Raw genomic sequence first — 15,383 nt, forward strand, 5'->3', positions numbered from 1 at the left:
TCAACATAATAATGTCCGTCACAACAAAAGCAACCATCGCATCCTTCGGCGGCAAGCTCCTCAAGCTCAGCCATGCCGCCACCTCCACCCGCTGCGAAATGTCCTTCAACCTCTACCTGCCTCCCCAGGCCTTCCAGAACCCTTCCCAGAAAATCCCTGTTCTCATCTACCTCTCCGGCCTGACCTGCACCGCCGACAATTGCTCCGAAAAGGGCTTCTTCCAACACGGCGCCAGCAAGAAAGGCATCGCCGTACTGTACCCTGACACCAGCCCGAGTATGTCACCGGAAACCCCGCGATGTTACCGATTAAATATCCCGCAACGCTAACAGCAATGCAGGAGGACTAGACATCCAGGGCGAGAACGACGCCTGGGACTTCGGCACCGGGGCCGGATTCTACGTCGACGCGACCAAGGAGCCCTACAAGGGTGGCTATAACATGTACACCTACGTGACGGAGGAGCTGCCCAAGACCGTCTTTGCGGCTTTCCCGCAGTTGGACGAGAGCCGCATTAGTATCACGGGCCATAGTATGGGTGGTCATGGTGCTCTGACATTGGTATGGCTGATGGCTTTTTTTTTTGTCTTTGGGATTTTTGGATGTTGGTTATTCAGGTACAGGTACTGATTGGTATATGTGGATTTGATTAGTTCCTCCGTAACCCGGGCAAGTACAAGTCTGTCTCGGCGTTTGCCCCCATCTCGAACCCCATCAACTGTCCCTGGGGCCAGAAGGCCTTCGCTGGCTACTTTGGCGAGGACCAGCAGGAGAAGTGGAAGGAGCACGATGCAACGGAGCTGGTGAAGAAGTGGAAGGGTCGCTTGGATGTGCTTATTGATGTGGTATGCTTTTCCTTTACCTTCTATCAGAACCATCGGGATATAATACTAAGAACAGTAAAAATAGGGAACCGGCGACAACTTCTACAAGCAAGGCCAGCTTCTTCCTGAGAACTTCGAGAAGGCGGCCAAGGAGGCCGGCGTCGAGGGTCTCCAAGTCCGCTACCAGCCGGATTACGACCACAGCTATTTCACCATGGCGACGTTCTCAGATGACCACGTCGAGCACGCGGCCAAGTACTTGTTTGCATAGTGGGTTGATTTCCCTTTCTAAAACCTTTCTCCTTTGCTGTTGAGTATTTGTACCTAGAAGAATTACGAACGTGATGCTTGGAGGACCGTCTTCTGATGTTGGCAGCGATCGTCCGATAAAATCTATGATTTAGATGAATTACGAGGAGCTTTTTCTTTATTCTCAGGTGCTGTATAGAGTAAGTACACTGGTGACTTGTAGATAGATATAACAATGTACATACATATAAGATGGAAAGCTCCACCGCTGGACATGGCTACCCCCACAAAATATCATCTAAATAGAAACTAGAAACTAATAGCAGGTATACATTTCCCCAGACTCAAAGCCCAAATATATAAAAAACCAAAAACAGCCTTCGAAGGAAATAACTCGGTTAAATGTCGGATCCGACTCGGCGCAAGTCGGAGCCGGCAAACCATCAATATACATCTATGAGACTCAGACCAGACTCCCCCCAAGTTCAATCCTCTTACAAATTCTACCAAAAAGAAGTCCACATATACAGAATTTCCAGGCCCAGAAAAAAAAATAAATTGAAAATAATTGAAATTTCTATCTCTATAACCCACACCACCACATAACATGACATAAATAATCAACCAAGAATTAGATCCCCTGCCCCTGCCTCTTCATCTCAATCTGCTCCCGAATACTCCCCCTCAGACTCCCATTCTCCACCCGATCCAGAATCTGCAAGACCCGCAGGTGTTCCTTCTTCAGGTCCTCGAAGCTATCGTCGAGTTGCTTGTGCCAGGGGTAGAGGACGAAGACCTGGAAGGCGAGGGCCGAGGATGCGACGAGGAAGTTGGTGAGGGAGATGCCGCGGGTTATGAGGACCATCTTTTTGGTTTTATTTGGGATTTATTTGCTTTGCTGGTGTTAGCCTTTAGGTCTTTTGACGTGGGTAAGGGTACGATAGGTGGATGTACGTACAGATTATGGGTTGGCTTGTGGGATATGTGATAAGGTAGGTTGTAAGGAGTGGGTTGATTATTTGGAGATGGAGATAGACCTGGAAGGAACGGATTGTATTGTCCAGTAGCGCAGAGAAGAGGAGAGGAGAGAGATCTTCGATGAACGAGTGGAAGACTGGATTGAGTCGAGAGGAAGAGAAAATAGAATGACAAGTTTCAAAGGAATAAGTCAAGTAGAAATATAGGAGAGGCCGGCCGCTGATTGATAAACCGGTGGGTCTGGAATGAACGATCTGTGCCCAATGGAAGTGGAAGACACAGGGACCGTTGCGACATTGGTTTAGTCTGGGTTTTTAGGCTGTGGGGACCAACGGTTTCCATGTGAAATTAGGTATGAGTGGGTTCCAACTTAGTGTCTGATGGGTCTGTTTGGAGGACTGATGCTGTTTGAGTACGTTGAGTGTATGTCGTATCAGGGATTAAGGGCTGGAGGTTGAGCGTGACATGTGCACGTGGATATTTGGACCCTTGACTTTGATGCATATTTCCATTGTGAAACAGTTTAGAAACATCCATGCAGTCCACTCCACTCATTACGCAACGAACATCTGGTCAAACCCTACCACCTGCCACTGCCCGGTCTCAGTATTAAGGGTCAGGTTACTGTGCTTCACTTCACCTTGGTGGATATAACCCGCTTCTACATGTCCCCCGGCAATCGGTCGAGTCAGGTGGCTATCACCATGCTTGACGGTGAAATTGGCTAGGGGAAGTTCCCAGCTATTCCGGGTAGCCACAGTAGGGCATCCTATATTTCCAGTTAGAAATCACGATTGAAATACCTATTAAAAGATAAAGCATACCAAAATATTTCGCCTCCACCTCGTCCTGTCTCAGGTGCAGCTCAAAATACCCACGGTAGTATCCCTCATTCCACTGCAGATCGTCGTTGGCCGCATATGAAGCAGCGATCTTCTCAGCACTACTGATGGTACCCCCAAAGCCAGTGCTGCTCACTGCGGTGCCTGCGAACTCGACGCCGATGCTACCGGCACCAGTCCTGTTGTCATATGGTTTCTCACCGATCCAGGCAATGTCGCTCACCTACTCCAGTTAGCCAGCATATACACGAATTATCAGGACACGAACCCAGTTAACATGCGTGTCACCCGCAATCATGATATTATTGCCGATATTGTTGTCATACAGGTGTTTCAGGGTACGATTTTGGTTCGCGCGGTAGCCCTACTCGATTAGCAGCTTGAACGCTTCCGGATAACACAAGACATTCACCTCCCAAGCATCCATATTATAGGTAACCTTTCCATTGGTCTCCTTTCCAAGTCGGGCGAAGCGAACTTGGCTCCCGATGATACGCCACTTGGCTCTACGGGCATTTGAAGCTGTCAGCTGCTTCTCGAACCATGTCTCTTGACGGCCGCCCATCAAGGTCCGACCGGCATCGTTCTGGATCTCTTCGATGTACTTGGTATTCCAGTCTGGAAGATTAGCTCGCTTCTTCGATCAGAAGGAAGGACATACATAGATCTGTAATGCTGCGATCGTAATGACGTGTATCCAGCATAATCAAGTCAAAAAGGTTTCCCATCTTGAACGAGCGCCAAATGCGGAGGCCGTCATCCATGTCAACTTGACTATAACAATGTTAGACAATTCCGTAAATCTATTAGGTTGGATGTTTAACAAACCGAAGAGGCATCCACTCGAAATACGCCCGGACGGCGTTCATCTTGCGCTGATCAACACTGACATGGGGCCCGTCATTGCGGAATGACTCTTCCGTATTGTTCAGATGGCTGGAGCCATCTCTGTAGCCGTTGTCGGCGATTTCTACTTCGTTAGCGAAGTTCACAAGCTAAGAAAATGTACGTACCATGGTCATCCCAGACAGGAATCCAAGCAAAGTTCTGGTGTGATGCGACAAGATCCAGATCGGTGCGATACTGTAACAATCAGCATGTAGAACCGTACAAAAGTAGCATGGCGTATATACAAATCCAAGTCGAGTGCGATAATCGTAGAGAGTGAATATATCCCTCTCGGGAAGAACAGCTCGTTCTTCCGTCCCGACGATACCGTTTCTGGTTTCGTAAATATAGTCTCCGAGGTGAAGCACGTAGTCGACGCTGTCTTTCCGGACGACATTTCCATAGGCGTTGAAATATCCGGATGCTGTTCTTATTAGCTTCGACAACATGCGCGAGAGAGGCCCACATACGGTAGTTACTGCAGGAATAAACAGCCAGCTTGATTTCTTCCGTTGCATCATCAGGGCCTGGGGCAGTCTTGGTTCTTCCTATTGGACTGGTGATATTTGAATTGCAGATTTGGAACTGGTACCAGTAGGTGGTGAAAGGTTTAAGCCCGGTGGCTTCAACCTTTTGGATGGTCAATATGATAAGAGGAATCAATGATTAATTCATGGTACCTTTAGGGTATAATCGATATCGCTGGTAGTATAAGCTCGACCTTTATCGACAACCTGATGACGCTCTTTATCCTCATACACCCGATAGTCGACACAGATAGGGTGTGCCGAGGCCTTGATGTACGACTCGGTGTTATGGCTATACAATCCCACCGTCCCTGACACGGTGACTTCACTCATGTCAGACTCCAGGGACGGAGCGACACGAGTCCAGAGAATCACACTGTCCGCATAGGGGTCCCCAGAAGCTACACCGTGGGTGAAGTTCAGCTGAGAGGGATGGAATCGGGGCTTATCACGCTTAGCGAGACTCCGACGGTGAACGGAGTCGACGTCAATTCCCATGCGGGTGTGTCGGGTCGAAGGGCTGCGATAGTTCAGGTTCGCATTGTAACTTGCCCAGGTCCCGGTAGACAGGGCTAGTAGAGAGAGGAGAGTAGCGGTATACATCAAGTTGACATACAATAATATCGATGTACTCCGATGCCTTATTCACTCTGTAAACAAAGAACTACTTATAACTTGCTCCACCCTTCAACTCTTATACCGTCGTGGTCCTCGTGTCCTGGAGGAAGGCGTGACCCTTCACTCATGCCCTCTGTGCAAGGCCTTCCTCTCGAATATCCCGAAGACCAATGGAAAGAAACACATTGTCCACATGTCTACCAGCGAGTGGTTGGCTCCATCGCGTGTGGTACACAACGTTAGTAATTGGATGGAATCGAAATGAAAGTGACAAAAGAAGACCGCAGCACTGCTTGTATACAAGAAGCCAAGCCTCGGTTGGAGTGACAATGCCGCAAAGCGTGAATAGGTTGCGGATACTACCAACGATACTAACATTCGTTTGTAGTTGACCAGCTTCGTCGTATAACCGCGTGCAACAGACATTTAGTCCCATTGGAAGGCCAAGAACCGTGTCGGAGCTTGATCGTTGTTCTTACTCTCCTGCCAAGCATTGGCATTCAAGGTCGCTTTCCCGCTTGACAAGATGGGATATTTTAGCTATCAAGTCATTGGCTGTGTTCTGGGTTGGCTGTATATCGTTAGTTTTTGCTGGGCTAGCTCGATGTAGACAAAATTTTAGAAGGTTGTTGTTGCATCAGTGATAGTTGGGAAGAGAAGTAAGCTTTATGCAACCTTCTAGAAAATCACGCTTTGGCGTATCTTTTGGCTATTATTAAGAGATGAGCACTAACTAAAGGGGAGATAAAAGAAGTGTCTAGCTTGAGAATATTCTCGCTTTTAGGGCTCAGAATAATTTTACCAACACTGTCTCTATATTGATAGTCCTCACCGGGTCTCCCAGAATTCTACTATCAAGTCATCTCATCTGTTTGTTAATGTACTGTGCACCGACTGAACTGCCGGGGAACAGATTATCTACATCCTTTTGAAGACTACGCTTCTGGGTTGCATAGTCGCTTACGAATAAGAGAACAGATCGTGTATGGTTCTTCACCGACAGTCATATCATCCTTACAAGTACTGAGAAGCCGATCCCCTAGTGCTTCAACCTCTTGATGAGTAATGCGTGAGAACTTGGATAGATAGATCCCAGGTAGCAAACCATGAGAAGTACGTTCTAGCAGACTAGAGTGACCCGAGATGATGTCTAATAGCGTCAGGTGTTTTCTTGTAATCGGGATGCCTGGGGAAGGGAATATCGAAGTTGAAATAACGGAAGAGCAGACAATAATTGTAACGCAAGGAGACTATAGTCCAAATAAATGGGTGCTGCCGAGATCTTGCTGAGGGTACATACAAGACCAACTTATATAGTCCCCCATCAATATAGAACGATAACCGTCGTGGACCTTTAGGTTTGAGCTCCGGAGGAATTTAATTACATGCGGCCGATAGTTGCAAGTTGGAGAGGAACACAGTCATAGAAGACAGAGACAACAGTAGAGGGAGTGTCCTTACAACCCTTCTCCCTTTATTGCAACTTATGAACTCTATGGTAAACGAACAATAACCATACATCAATCCAACAGGAGGAAGCATGCTTCTCGCCGAATCTACGAGCGCTGTCACACAGGATGAATAAATCCTTCAAACCACCTTTGGTAGCAGTGTCGTTTTCTTCAACTTCTGCATTATCAGCATTATAATCAATTATCGACCGAGGAAACACGTGTCAACAGCTTCGATGTACTGAGAAAGCCCTTAGGAAAGATATATAACGGCACTGTATACTGGGAGCTTCTCGATCTTCTTAGGGCGTGCGTGTTTTACGCCTATTGGGGTATGGCCGGGGGACTTATAATAAACTTCCCGCAAATGGTGTTCTATATGAATATCTCGGATGGGACGCTGATTTTCATTACGGGGGCTGTGTTTTTATTGGGGTTATCCTGAGGAGATGACATGTTGATTCAATATCGGATGCTGGAATCACTCGTGGAGCTGAGATCCTACTGAGATATGTTGGGGTTAACTCTGGAGAAGGTACATGAGACTAGGATGTTCCAACTATAGTACTTAACCGATTGTTCGATAGCTAGTCATAGATCTCGGCATTTCCCATGGGAAATGGGGTAAAAGCGAGCATAACCTTAGCCATGGATTACATCCGATGAGGACCACAAAGTTTGAACAGTGGGTCGGTAGGTGCATTCGTGCGCATGTATATCCGTATCTAGCGGTCATACAGACAGCACAAAGCCCTCACCCTGCTAAAATCACACTGTGTACTGTGAAGAGAGCGGAATGTTCCGTCTTGAGCCCCAGAAGAGTTAGCTGGAACTTGGTACAGAGTAGTACAGTTCTAAGTAACCCGCCACCGAGCCAGACAGGAAGATCCACCGGATATCGCTTATTGGCAAAGAGATGCCGCCCCCATGAAATCGGTTCCTTCCCCGAGGTTCAGGATCCACAATAGTGCTCTAAATTTCTCCATATGCAACCTACAGTCCGGTATCGGGGTCATATCACGTCAAGGATCAAGGATTCGCTGCCAATTCACATGCATCTAATTACTAATTAATAGTTGTAGCGATAAGTGGGCGCCAGGTCACCCAAGACCTCCTCCTGTTCCTCCGCGGTACTACTCTGGGAATCGATGGCCCCGGTTGCCGTCGCTCGGTCGCGTCTTTGGTTATCGAACATGAGCGCGGCGAAGTATACAGCGGCCATTGCTGCCGAGAAACATAGGAATGATAAGCTAATGATGTATCCGTTGCGGTAGAGCGGCGCGTCTTTCTGCAGGAAAGAGTATGTTGAGATGATTCCTCCGACTGTGGTGGGTTAATGTGCGCTCGAAACGAGAGAATTGAGAGCAGACTTACTATTTCCGAACCCGATTTGCCAAGCTGTCCCTACGCTCCGTCTCCGATGACCTCCTAGATTCATTGAAAACCAACACACCAGCACTGGCATTGCGCTGTAACACCCGCTCGTCACCAAGAATAGGGCTCCGTACTGCACGTGCCGTTGCGACTCGCCGTGGACGTTCAGCAGAATTCCATATCCTGCCATCGCGATGAGCATCGGGATGAGTGCGAATGCGAATCGATGGCGAAACTTGTCTGATAAGAATGCGACAAGCATGGAGAAGCCGAATGCCGCGGCCCAGGGAGGGATAGAATAAAGCTGCGTTCTGATGGCTCCGTAGCCGTAGGTCTTGATGATCGTCGGCGCAAAATAAGCGTAGCCTTGCAGGGTCAGTATTTGAACGGAGATGGAGGGAAATGACGGGCGCATACCGTAGGCTGTGACCACTTGGCCGAAATACATCCACCCACCGATGAAGATCTTGTCTGCGAAGTCGGTGGTTAGCATCGCGAATGCGACCTGGGTTAGCTGCGAGGGATACTCACAATCCTTAAAGACACTTAACACATCGCGCCAGCTCAAGCTGGCATGCTCCGCAGCCTTTCCCGTATCCTCGGCGAGCTTCTCGCGAACGAAACGCCGCTCATCTTCGGTGAGCCACTTCGCATCCTCTGGGAAATCTGTCACCAGGAAGTAACAGATGATGGCGACCACGCAGGTAAGGATCCCTTCGATGATGAACACCCATCGCCAACCTCTATAGCCGCGAATTCCATCCATTTTGCCAATGCCGCTGGCAAGGAGACCGCCAAAAGCACCGGCGAGGGTGGTGGAGCTGAAGAAGAAACTGAAGCGCTTCTGGGCTTCGCTGCGCTTATACCACATGCCCATCAGATAGAAACCTGCGCGGTTAGCTTGCGACGGTCAGGACTGAGGAAGTCGCACATACAACCAGGAAACAAGCCCGTCTCAAACATGCCCAAGAACCAGCGCGTAGCCATGAGTCCTCCCCAGTTCTGCACCAGACCCTGACAGACCATGACCAAACCGAATCCAAACATACATAATGACACTGGAGACGACCGTCAGCACTCGCTTTATCTTGTAGGGATTCGGGGGCGAGCCATACACCAAAGATGAGGCTTCAGCTTCTTCAGTAGGATATTTGACGGGATCTCGAAGATAATATAGGGGACAAAGAAGATTGTCAACGCGGTGTTATATTTCGTGCCCGTCTCGATTTTCAAGTCTTCTTGTAAGCCCAGGATAGCCGCATTACTGATGTTCACTCTTCATGCGCATTCGTTTTAGCATCGGCGCTCAATGGGGAGTAGCATTCCAACTGACCGGTCCAAGAATGCGAGCAAATACATGAGGCACAAACACGGTACGACGTGCCAGTCAATCTTTGCCATGAGCTTGCGCTCATTGATTTGGGGTCGCTCGAACCCTGGCGAAATATCGCCATCCGCGTTCTTTTCCAGCTCTGCGACGATTAGCGACTATGTGTAGAATCGCGGGAGATCTCTCGACACGAACCTGAGAATCCCATGGTCGCAGGAATTGGGGTTGGCCACAGGAGTCAAGAGGAGGAAGTTAAAAAAAAAAAAAAAAAAAAAAAAGCTGCTTATCTGAAAAACAGGGGAAACCTGTCAGATTTTAAATCCCATTGTGGTAAACATCGGCCCGAGGACCTTTCTAGCTTAACAATTGCACTTTGGTAAAAGAAGCCTGATAATTTGGCTTGCGTGTGGAGGCCGGAGTCGGCCGCCAGCTGAATCGATGCAGATCCATGACTCATGGAGTAGGGACTATCGCTCGATATGCCGATCCCGGGGTATTCTTCCTAGAATCCAGGTAAGCTGGTCTAATCTACTTTCATTTGTAAGGGAAATTCAAAATTAAAAAAAAAAAGGTCTCAATATTAAGCGTCGCCAAGTGAGCCCTACCACGGATCAAAACACCAACACCGGAACGAAAACACACACGTTCATACTGTTTCTAATTAATTATGCTTGATAAGAATGTTCAATATGCATTATTCGTCCTCGCGAAGTATTACTATCCAATCCAATGTTTGCAAAAGGCCACCATCGCCGATCACACAAAATAACGATGACATACCCCTTGCTTGCCCTCTCCCTTGTAGTCTCACGTTTCCAGTTCATCCTGACGGACACGGGGCCAGAACCATTGACCATCCGGTAAATTTCATTGATAGGAGCTGTTACACATAGCCCTGCGACCGTGTTACATGGTCACAACCGTCATTGCAAGTTTATTCTTGGGCGACGGCAGCTCCATAGCTTCCGTAGGAGCCATACTTGCCGTAGTTACCGTAGCTTCCATAGTCCACGGGGGTAGCAGTAGGGGCCGCGGTGGTGGTGGTAGTAGTAGTAGTAGTAGCCTTGCTCTCTTCAGCTTCTGGGACCTCGTCCCTCTTGTACGACCCGTACGATCCGTAGCCACCGTAGTTTCCGTATTCACCATAGTTTCCGTAGCTGATCGGTGTGGCAGTTGGTGTCTCGGTAGTAGAGAGAGTTGTGGAGCTGCTGTCATCTCTCTTCTCGAGATTGTACTTTCCATAGGAGCCGTACTGACCGTAGTTGCCGTAGTTGCCATAGCTGATAGGAGTCTGGGTAGGGGCTTTCGTAGGTGTGGTTGTGGTGGTAGACTCGATATCATCGGCCTCGCCTTCTGGAACCTCGTCTCTCTTGTATGTGCCATACGAGGCGTAGTTGCCGTAGTTGCCGTAGTCTCCATAGTTGCCATACTGAGCGGGTGTTGGCTTACTGGTCTCGGAGCTGGAAGCACTCGAGACTGGAGCGGCGCTCACGGCCAAGAGCTGAGTGCCCAGAACGAGCAAAAGGGACTTGCTTGTGAAGAGCATATTGAGGGGGGGGTTCTGATGAAGGAGGAAGGGTATGTCTGGTTCAGAGGCGCTGCTGGGGGGATGTAGTCAAAGAGGGAAGGCAGATATATTTATAATTTGTTCGCTGTACCTTTCCACAAGAGATCAAAAAAAAAAAAAAAGTCTACTATAAATATAAACATAATCCCGTTGACTCCATCTCGTAAATTGCCTCTCCGTCATCATTGGACACGTCTCTGAGTGGACTAAACTACGACTTCACAAGCTCCTTAACCCGTGGTTCGTACCAATTACAGCAGCTCCGGGGTGATACCTTGTCGCTCATATGCAGTGCTACCTGCTTGACCCGCAATAGATCCCACTTAATCCAATCTCCAAGCCACCAACAGCCCTGCATATAGAGGGGTAGGTGGTAGTAGGTGGTAATAGCAACAAAAGACCGGATATACCGGGACCAGAGCCAAACAGGAAGCAACCTGGGAACATTGACCAGCCATTTTGCAGTAGAAACGGAAATTTGGAGGCGATCAATCCTTACATCATTGTCTCATCGACCGCAGTCTCGACTGTGGATCTCCAAGCTTCTCCGCAGGCCAAGCGCCACTCGTATTTGATCGACTGTTATCGTCATCCGCAGCCTAGATTAACCACTGAGACATGCATGCATTTAGGCGTGCAGTTGTCTTACCCAGCCCCAGTATTGCCTCGGGGATCTCGGTTGAGGTGGCAGGCCTTGTCTCACATACTATTTTTGTTGTACCAGCCTGCAGATTGACTTGTCGTTTTCTTCCTCATGCCGCCCATTTCCTGTGGGTCGCGCGGGATATGAGCTGGCTTCGGTCAAAGACATAATTAAACAGTGATTTCGGCCTCCGGCCTCCAAGATACACCGACTTTATATCGCTTGTGCAGTCTTTATTTCTTCCGTATTCCCGGAGTTGAGTGATTTTGTTGCCCACGAACTTTTTGGAAGACAAGATGCGGCATTCAGTGTCTGATCCTGACGTGGACGAGAAGCTTCTTTCCGATGAGGAGGCTACATGGCCCCGAGATAAGAAGGCAAATGAAAGTACATTCAAGAAATGTGCGAAATATTTTCTGTTCTTTGCAGTGGCCGTGTTCACCTGCTTAGTAGGTGTTGTTCTCGGCCGTCAGCAGAACAACTCGGATAAATTCTGCGCTCGACAACTCACACAATACTGTATGTCCTTCAATCACGTCTCCGGCTAATCTCAAGAGACACCGTTATTGACACACACACATAGCTCCCGTAATATCTGAAGTCGGGCTCGAATACCACCAACAGAAGTTCAATGGATCCTTCTTAAAAGAGAATATTTATCGTCAAGAAGCAAGCCCAGAAGTAGATGCTGCATGGGAGGCTCTCGGTGTGAACTGTATGTCCCCAGCCGGCTGTGACTGTATGCAGAATTATCTCCGACTAATAGCCGTGCAGACAGAAGTCTCAGGGTCCCTGCATCAGAAGCCCAGCAGTCCGGCCTAGCTCCCGATCAAGTCAAGATCAACGAGAAGTATGGCGGAGGTTATCCTGCAAATATCGAGGGCCTGCATCACCTGCACTGTCTTGTATGACAACATTAGCCCCGAAACATGGGGAACTATAAATGGAAGTTGGAATACTAACGGATGATGCAGAACCTCTTAAGGCAGTCGCTCTACTACAACTATGATTACTATCATGACCAAGGCCAGGGAGCCTTTGTGAACGATGACTTTATTGTTCGACGCCACGTGTGTATGTATTCATGTCCTGTGAGTTCTGGGATAGTTCGGAATGCTAATTAAATCCACAGCCCATTGCCTCGACATCATACGGCAGCAGCTTATGTGTACAGTGGATATTGGAGTCCTCGGCCAGGTCTGGGTTCACCCGGAAGCCCCCGAGCCATTCGTTGACTTCAACACGGAGCATAAATGCCGTAATTTTGAAGCTATTCGGCAATGGGCCGAACGCAATCAGCTTCCCGAAACAGTGCCTCAGGACTTTTTGCAGCCCCCGAAGATCGAGGACAGAGTGTATAATGAGATTCCGTGACGATGTCATTTTAATGACTGTATATGTATATATATATATATATGTTTTATAAGACCTAATGAAAGGAACGTTTGCCGCCAATGCTCCAGTGGCACTATATGCTGTATAGGAGAATTAATCATGGTAGAATGTTTACGCTCCGTTGATTTAAGCGGTAGCAAGAAATCTAGTAATAATATAAAACCCCGTGTTATATGCCTCGTATCATTGTTCCACCCAGTAAAGATCAACGTTATATTCACATAGAATTAGAAGCCAAAGTAACAAAGTTCGCAAAGGTGCAAATTCACACAACTACGGCGAATACTCTAGGGGCTTAAAGACCACATCTATTTCTTCGGAGGCGATTTAGACGCCAATCATATGGGCAACTTTAAGCGTGGGCTTAGGGCATCCTCCTTGTTATCAACTAAAAGGTTTGTTCTATCAGCAGAAGCAACAATAGTACCAGAGGAGAAGCCCTTTAAGCATTACATGTTGGAAAATCAGCCCTCTGCTTCAGGGTCCTAGCATCGTTAAATGTGACCCCCGTATTTGATTAGCATCTTCTGCAATTGAACGTTCTAGAAGGAATAGATTACATTTGATCATTACCATAGATCATCTAGTTGAGGTTAGCATCCTTGCAATAAGCCGACGGCACCTTCGTTGTTTCGATAATGCAGTCAATATCAGAAAGCCATTTTGCGCAGCGCTACGCAGCCCAGGGATAACGGCACTTTTCCCATACAGATCCAATAAAAAGTCACAGCTTCTACTCTCACATAGGGTCTTTCAATTTGAATGCCTCTCCGGAGAAGGGCACCCCAAGTGAAGCCCTCGTCGGGTCAATCTTGCTTTGCTAGAACTGAATAAAATCGGGTTCGATATCTGGCAGAACCTTAGTGTCTGAAAAAGAAGGGGAAAAAATCAGGGAAACGCGACATACCAATAAGGTCTTTTGGAACGCATAGTAGTACCCCAATGCTCTATGTCGCAATCTTTATCAATATCATCTGAGCCGAATAAAAGAGGTCTACGTAGGTGTCCATTGCAGGAATATCAATCATATCCTTTTCTAGAGCCTGCAATATGCTATCAGTCTATGCTTTGTAGAGAAGTCTCCTGGAAGCTCAAATCCTAAGAGTGGCACCTAAACTATAATGCCATACTTATCTCCAAATGCTGGGCGAAGCTCCTCCAGCAAGGCGATATAGTTCCTTGTATCTTCAGGTAAAAAGGGCCTATCATAAGAGCATTTAAAGGTGGGATCAGCGAATACAAAGCGAATGCTATTACGATATGCCTTCTTTATCTGGAACAGTGTTTCATGTTACGAAAATACTATCAAACCCGTACTCTTCCATGATTTCAACAGTGCACTAAGTAAAATCCTTCCGAGCGTCAATAGGTGAAGCAATTTTTAGGTCGGGAACAAATAGAGGAACGTTCACTCTAACAGCGAGATAGGCCGTAAGAAATGGCTTTTTGGCCTTTAGGCCTGTGAAATCTTTCCAGGTCTGGTTGTCGCCCCCATTCTGTATAATATGTGCAGTGGTAAAATCAAAGTTGGCCTTGTAATAGATGAGATGCTAGAGAATGTCATTCCCCATTCGTTGGCAAACATGAGTGGAAAGCAATGGAAACTCACAGTCCATGGTTTAAGATCAATGCCTGATATTGCGAGATCAAGACATGGCTTTCCATAGGTCGGCGCAGCATAAATCCCAATATAGCGCTCCTGACTAGAAGTTCCTGAGCATGAAGTTAGTCTGTGAGTAAAGGCTGAGCTTCTGTCACGGAGCATATGGCTTACGATTCATTCGATCTTTTGTAGCCACTGTCGGAATTTGATATACAAGGTGGCTGCCCGTCTTCTGCGATGCAGCTGTTAATGGATGGGTGTATTGAAGGACGCAGAGAAGTGGGTACTCACTGCCGCAGTTTTCGTGGGCTTCACATTTGGAGGTGCACACATCCTCTCCGCAGAATTCCTTGCCGAATCCACAATAGCCATCCTTACTGCGGCACATAGTGATGCATGTCCTAGTTTCCGAGCATCTATCTAAGGAAACGGAGAATGTTTGAGCAGCTAGAAATGCCACTAAAAGGCCCTCAAATTGCCACTTAGGGTCATGAAGGGAAACCATCGTGTGTTAAGAAGGCTACAAATGTATTCAACCGCAATGAGATCCTGGGGATATAGCGACACTTATAACAAGCTCCTTAATTGCAGGGGCCGAGGAAAGTACCCAGAGTAGGTTCTTTTACTGTACAGTTCTTTACTATGAGTTCAAAACTTACGACGTTTTTAATTCATATCCGCCGGTCGGGTTCTTCGCCCCTTTTCAGGTCTATGTTAGACGGTAGTAGATCTACCAGATAGGCGGCTAACTCATGGACTGATAAATGGGTATTAGGAGCCATTGTGCGTCCATTCGGGCGTTTTCAGGGCAGCAAGCCTTATAAGATGTCGGTTCAAGGCGAAAGAAGCGTGCGATCAATGCTTCGCTCTTGCCAGGTACCCGGCATCTGAAAACTTAACTTCTCTCCATCGGTGGTACAGGCTGTAGAATCCAAGAATATGTTCTGGGTTATCATCTTGACAGATTTCAGAGAATGGACTTTGACTAAATGCTAGACCTAGAGGCCGATGTATCCCCACAAACTTATGTGACACCTGAGCTATGCCTGCTACTAAAGACATTATCTCTTCTCTCAAAGGGCCCAATGAACGTA

General features: G+C 47.6%; 7 protein-coding genes across 7 annotated transcripts; 3 read left to right on the forward strand and 4 right to left on the reverse strand.

Moving 5' to 3' along the window:
* Positions 1–11: 11 nt before the first annotated feature.
* Positions 12–1,095, forward strand: BDW43DRAFT_314955 (S-formylglutathione hydrolase; the record flags this gene model as incomplete). The annotated part of the gene is made up of 4 exons (XM_032047950.1): positions 12–276; positions 341–561; positions 654–845; positions 910–1,095. The coding sequence occupies 4 exons, from the start codon at positions 12–14 to the stop codon at positions 1,093–1,095; spliced, it is 864 nt and encodes a 287-aa protein (XP_031896213.1).
* A 1,510-nt stretch (positions 1,096–2,605) lies between these two features.
* Positions 2,606–5,286, reverse strand: BDW43DRAFT_322179 (alkaline phosphatase D family protein; the record flags this gene model as incomplete). The annotated part of the gene is made up of 10 exons (XM_032049510.1): positions 4,462–5,286; positions 4,252–4,411; positions 4,027–4,205; positions 3,907–3,976; positions 3,722–3,863; positions 3,555–3,667; positions 3,306–3,523; positions 3,162–3,257; positions 2,876–3,116; positions 2,606–2,820 (listed from the first exon to the last, which is right to left on the reverse strand). Exons 1-10 carry the CDS (start codon positions 4,909–4,911, stop codon positions 2,606–2,608), a joined length of 1,884 nt encoding a protein of 627 aa, XP_031896214.1. The 5' UTR covers positions 4,912–5,286.
* On the forward strand, positions 4,582–5,286 carry BDW43DRAFT_288272 (uncharacterized protein). Its single transcript, XM_032043259.1, has one exon. The coding sequence runs from the start codon at positions 4,945–4,947 to the stop codon at positions 5,167–5,169; it is 225 nt and encodes a 74-aa protein (XP_031896215.1). The 5' UTR covers positions 4,582–4,944; the 3' UTR covers positions 5,170–5,286.
* A 2,130-nt stretch (positions 5,287–7,416) lies between these two features.
* On the reverse strand, positions 7,417–9,350 carry BDW43DRAFT_288285 (major facilitator superfamily domain-containing protein). Its single transcript, XM_032043260.1, has 8 exons — positions 9,277–9,350; positions 9,085–9,223; positions 8,867–9,027; positions 8,687–8,809; positions 8,283–8,639; positions 8,169–8,222; positions 7,752–8,117; positions 7,417–7,700 (listed from the first exon to the last, which is right to left on the reverse strand). The coding sequence occupies exons 1-8, from the start codon at positions 9,287–9,289 to the stop codon at positions 7,447–7,449; spliced, it is 1,467 nt and encodes a 488-aa protein (XP_031896216.1). The 5' UTR covers positions 9,290–9,350; the 3' UTR covers positions 7,417–7,446.
* A 320-nt stretch (positions 9,351–9,670) lies between these two features.
* On the reverse strand, positions 9,671–10,639 carry BDW43DRAFT_288287 (uncharacterized protein). The gene has a single exon (XM_032043261.1). It carries the CDS (start codon positions 10,625–10,627, stop codon positions 10,016–10,018), a length of 612 nt encoding a protein of 203 aa, XP_031896217.1. The 5' UTR covers positions 10,628–10,639; the 3' UTR covers positions 9,671–10,015.
* Positions 10,640–11,296: 657 nt separating this feature from the next.
* On the forward strand, positions 11,297–12,741 carry BDW43DRAFT_288288 (oxidase ustYa family protein). The gene is made up of 5 exons (XM_032043262.1): positions 11,297–11,810; positions 11,875–12,006; positions 12,066–12,196; positions 12,266–12,365; positions 12,424–12,741. Exons 1-5 carry the CDS (start codon positions 11,588–11,590, stop codon positions 12,663–12,665), a joined length of 828 nt encoding a protein of 275 aa, XP_031896218.1. The 5' UTR covers positions 11,297–11,587; the 3' UTR covers positions 12,666–12,741.
* A 1,285-nt stretch (positions 12,742–14,026) lies between these two features.
* BDW43DRAFT_314960 (uncharacterized protein) lies at positions 14,027–14,677 on the reverse strand (the record flags this gene model as incomplete). The annotated part of the gene is made up of 3 exons (XM_032047951.1): positions 14,027–14,236; positions 14,296–14,399; positions 14,461–14,677. The coding sequence occupies 3 exons, from the start codon at positions 14,675–14,677 to the stop codon at positions 14,027–14,029; spliced, it is 531 nt and encodes a 176-aa protein (XP_031896219.1).
* Between the last annotated feature and the right edge of the window lie 706 nt (positions 14,678–15,383).

The sequence above is a fragment of the Aspergillus alliaceus genome, assembly GCF_009176365.1.
Source record: "Aspergillus alliaceus strain CBS 536.65 unplaced genomic scaffold BDW43scaffold_53, whole genome shotgun sequence".
Classification (NCBI taxonomy): Eukaryota; Fungi; Ascomycota; class Eurotiomycetes; order Eurotiales; family Aspergillaceae; genus Aspergillus; species Aspergillus alliaceus.

Excerpts from the sequence above, each read along its gene's own strand:
- BDW43DRAFT_288287 (XM_032043261.1), bottom strand. The coding sequence starts at position 10,627 with ATGCTCTTCACAAGCAAGTCCCTTTTGCTCGTTCTGGGCACTCAGCTC.
- BDW43DRAFT_288288 (XM_032043262.1), top strand. The coding sequence starts at position 11,588 with ATGCGGCATTCAGTGTCTGATCCTGACGTGGACGAGAAGCTTCTTTCC. Across the intron at positions 12,007-12,065 it reads GGAGGCTCTCGGTGTGAACT|ACAGAAGTCTCAGGGTCCCT; the intron begins GTATGTCCCCAG and ends ATAGCCGTGCAG. Across the intron at positions 12,197-12,265 it reads TGCATCACCTGCACTGTCTT|AACCTCTTAAGGCAGTCGCT; the intron begins GTATGACAACAT and ends CGGATGATGCAG.
- BDW43DRAFT_288272 (XM_032043259.1), top strand. The coding sequence starts at position 4,945 with ATGCCTTATTCACTCTGTAAACAAAGAACTACTTATAACTTGCTCCAC.
- BDW43DRAFT_288285 (XM_032043260.1), bottom strand. Across the intron at positions 8,640-8,686 it reads GACGGGCTTGTTTCCTGGTT|GTTTCTATCTGATGGGCATG; the intron begins GTATGTGCGACT and ends CTAACCGCGCAG. Across the intron at positions 7,701-7,751 it reads GCAAATCGGGTTCGGAAATA|TCGGAGGAATCATCTCAACA; the intron begins GTAAGTCTGCTC and ends AACCCACCACAG.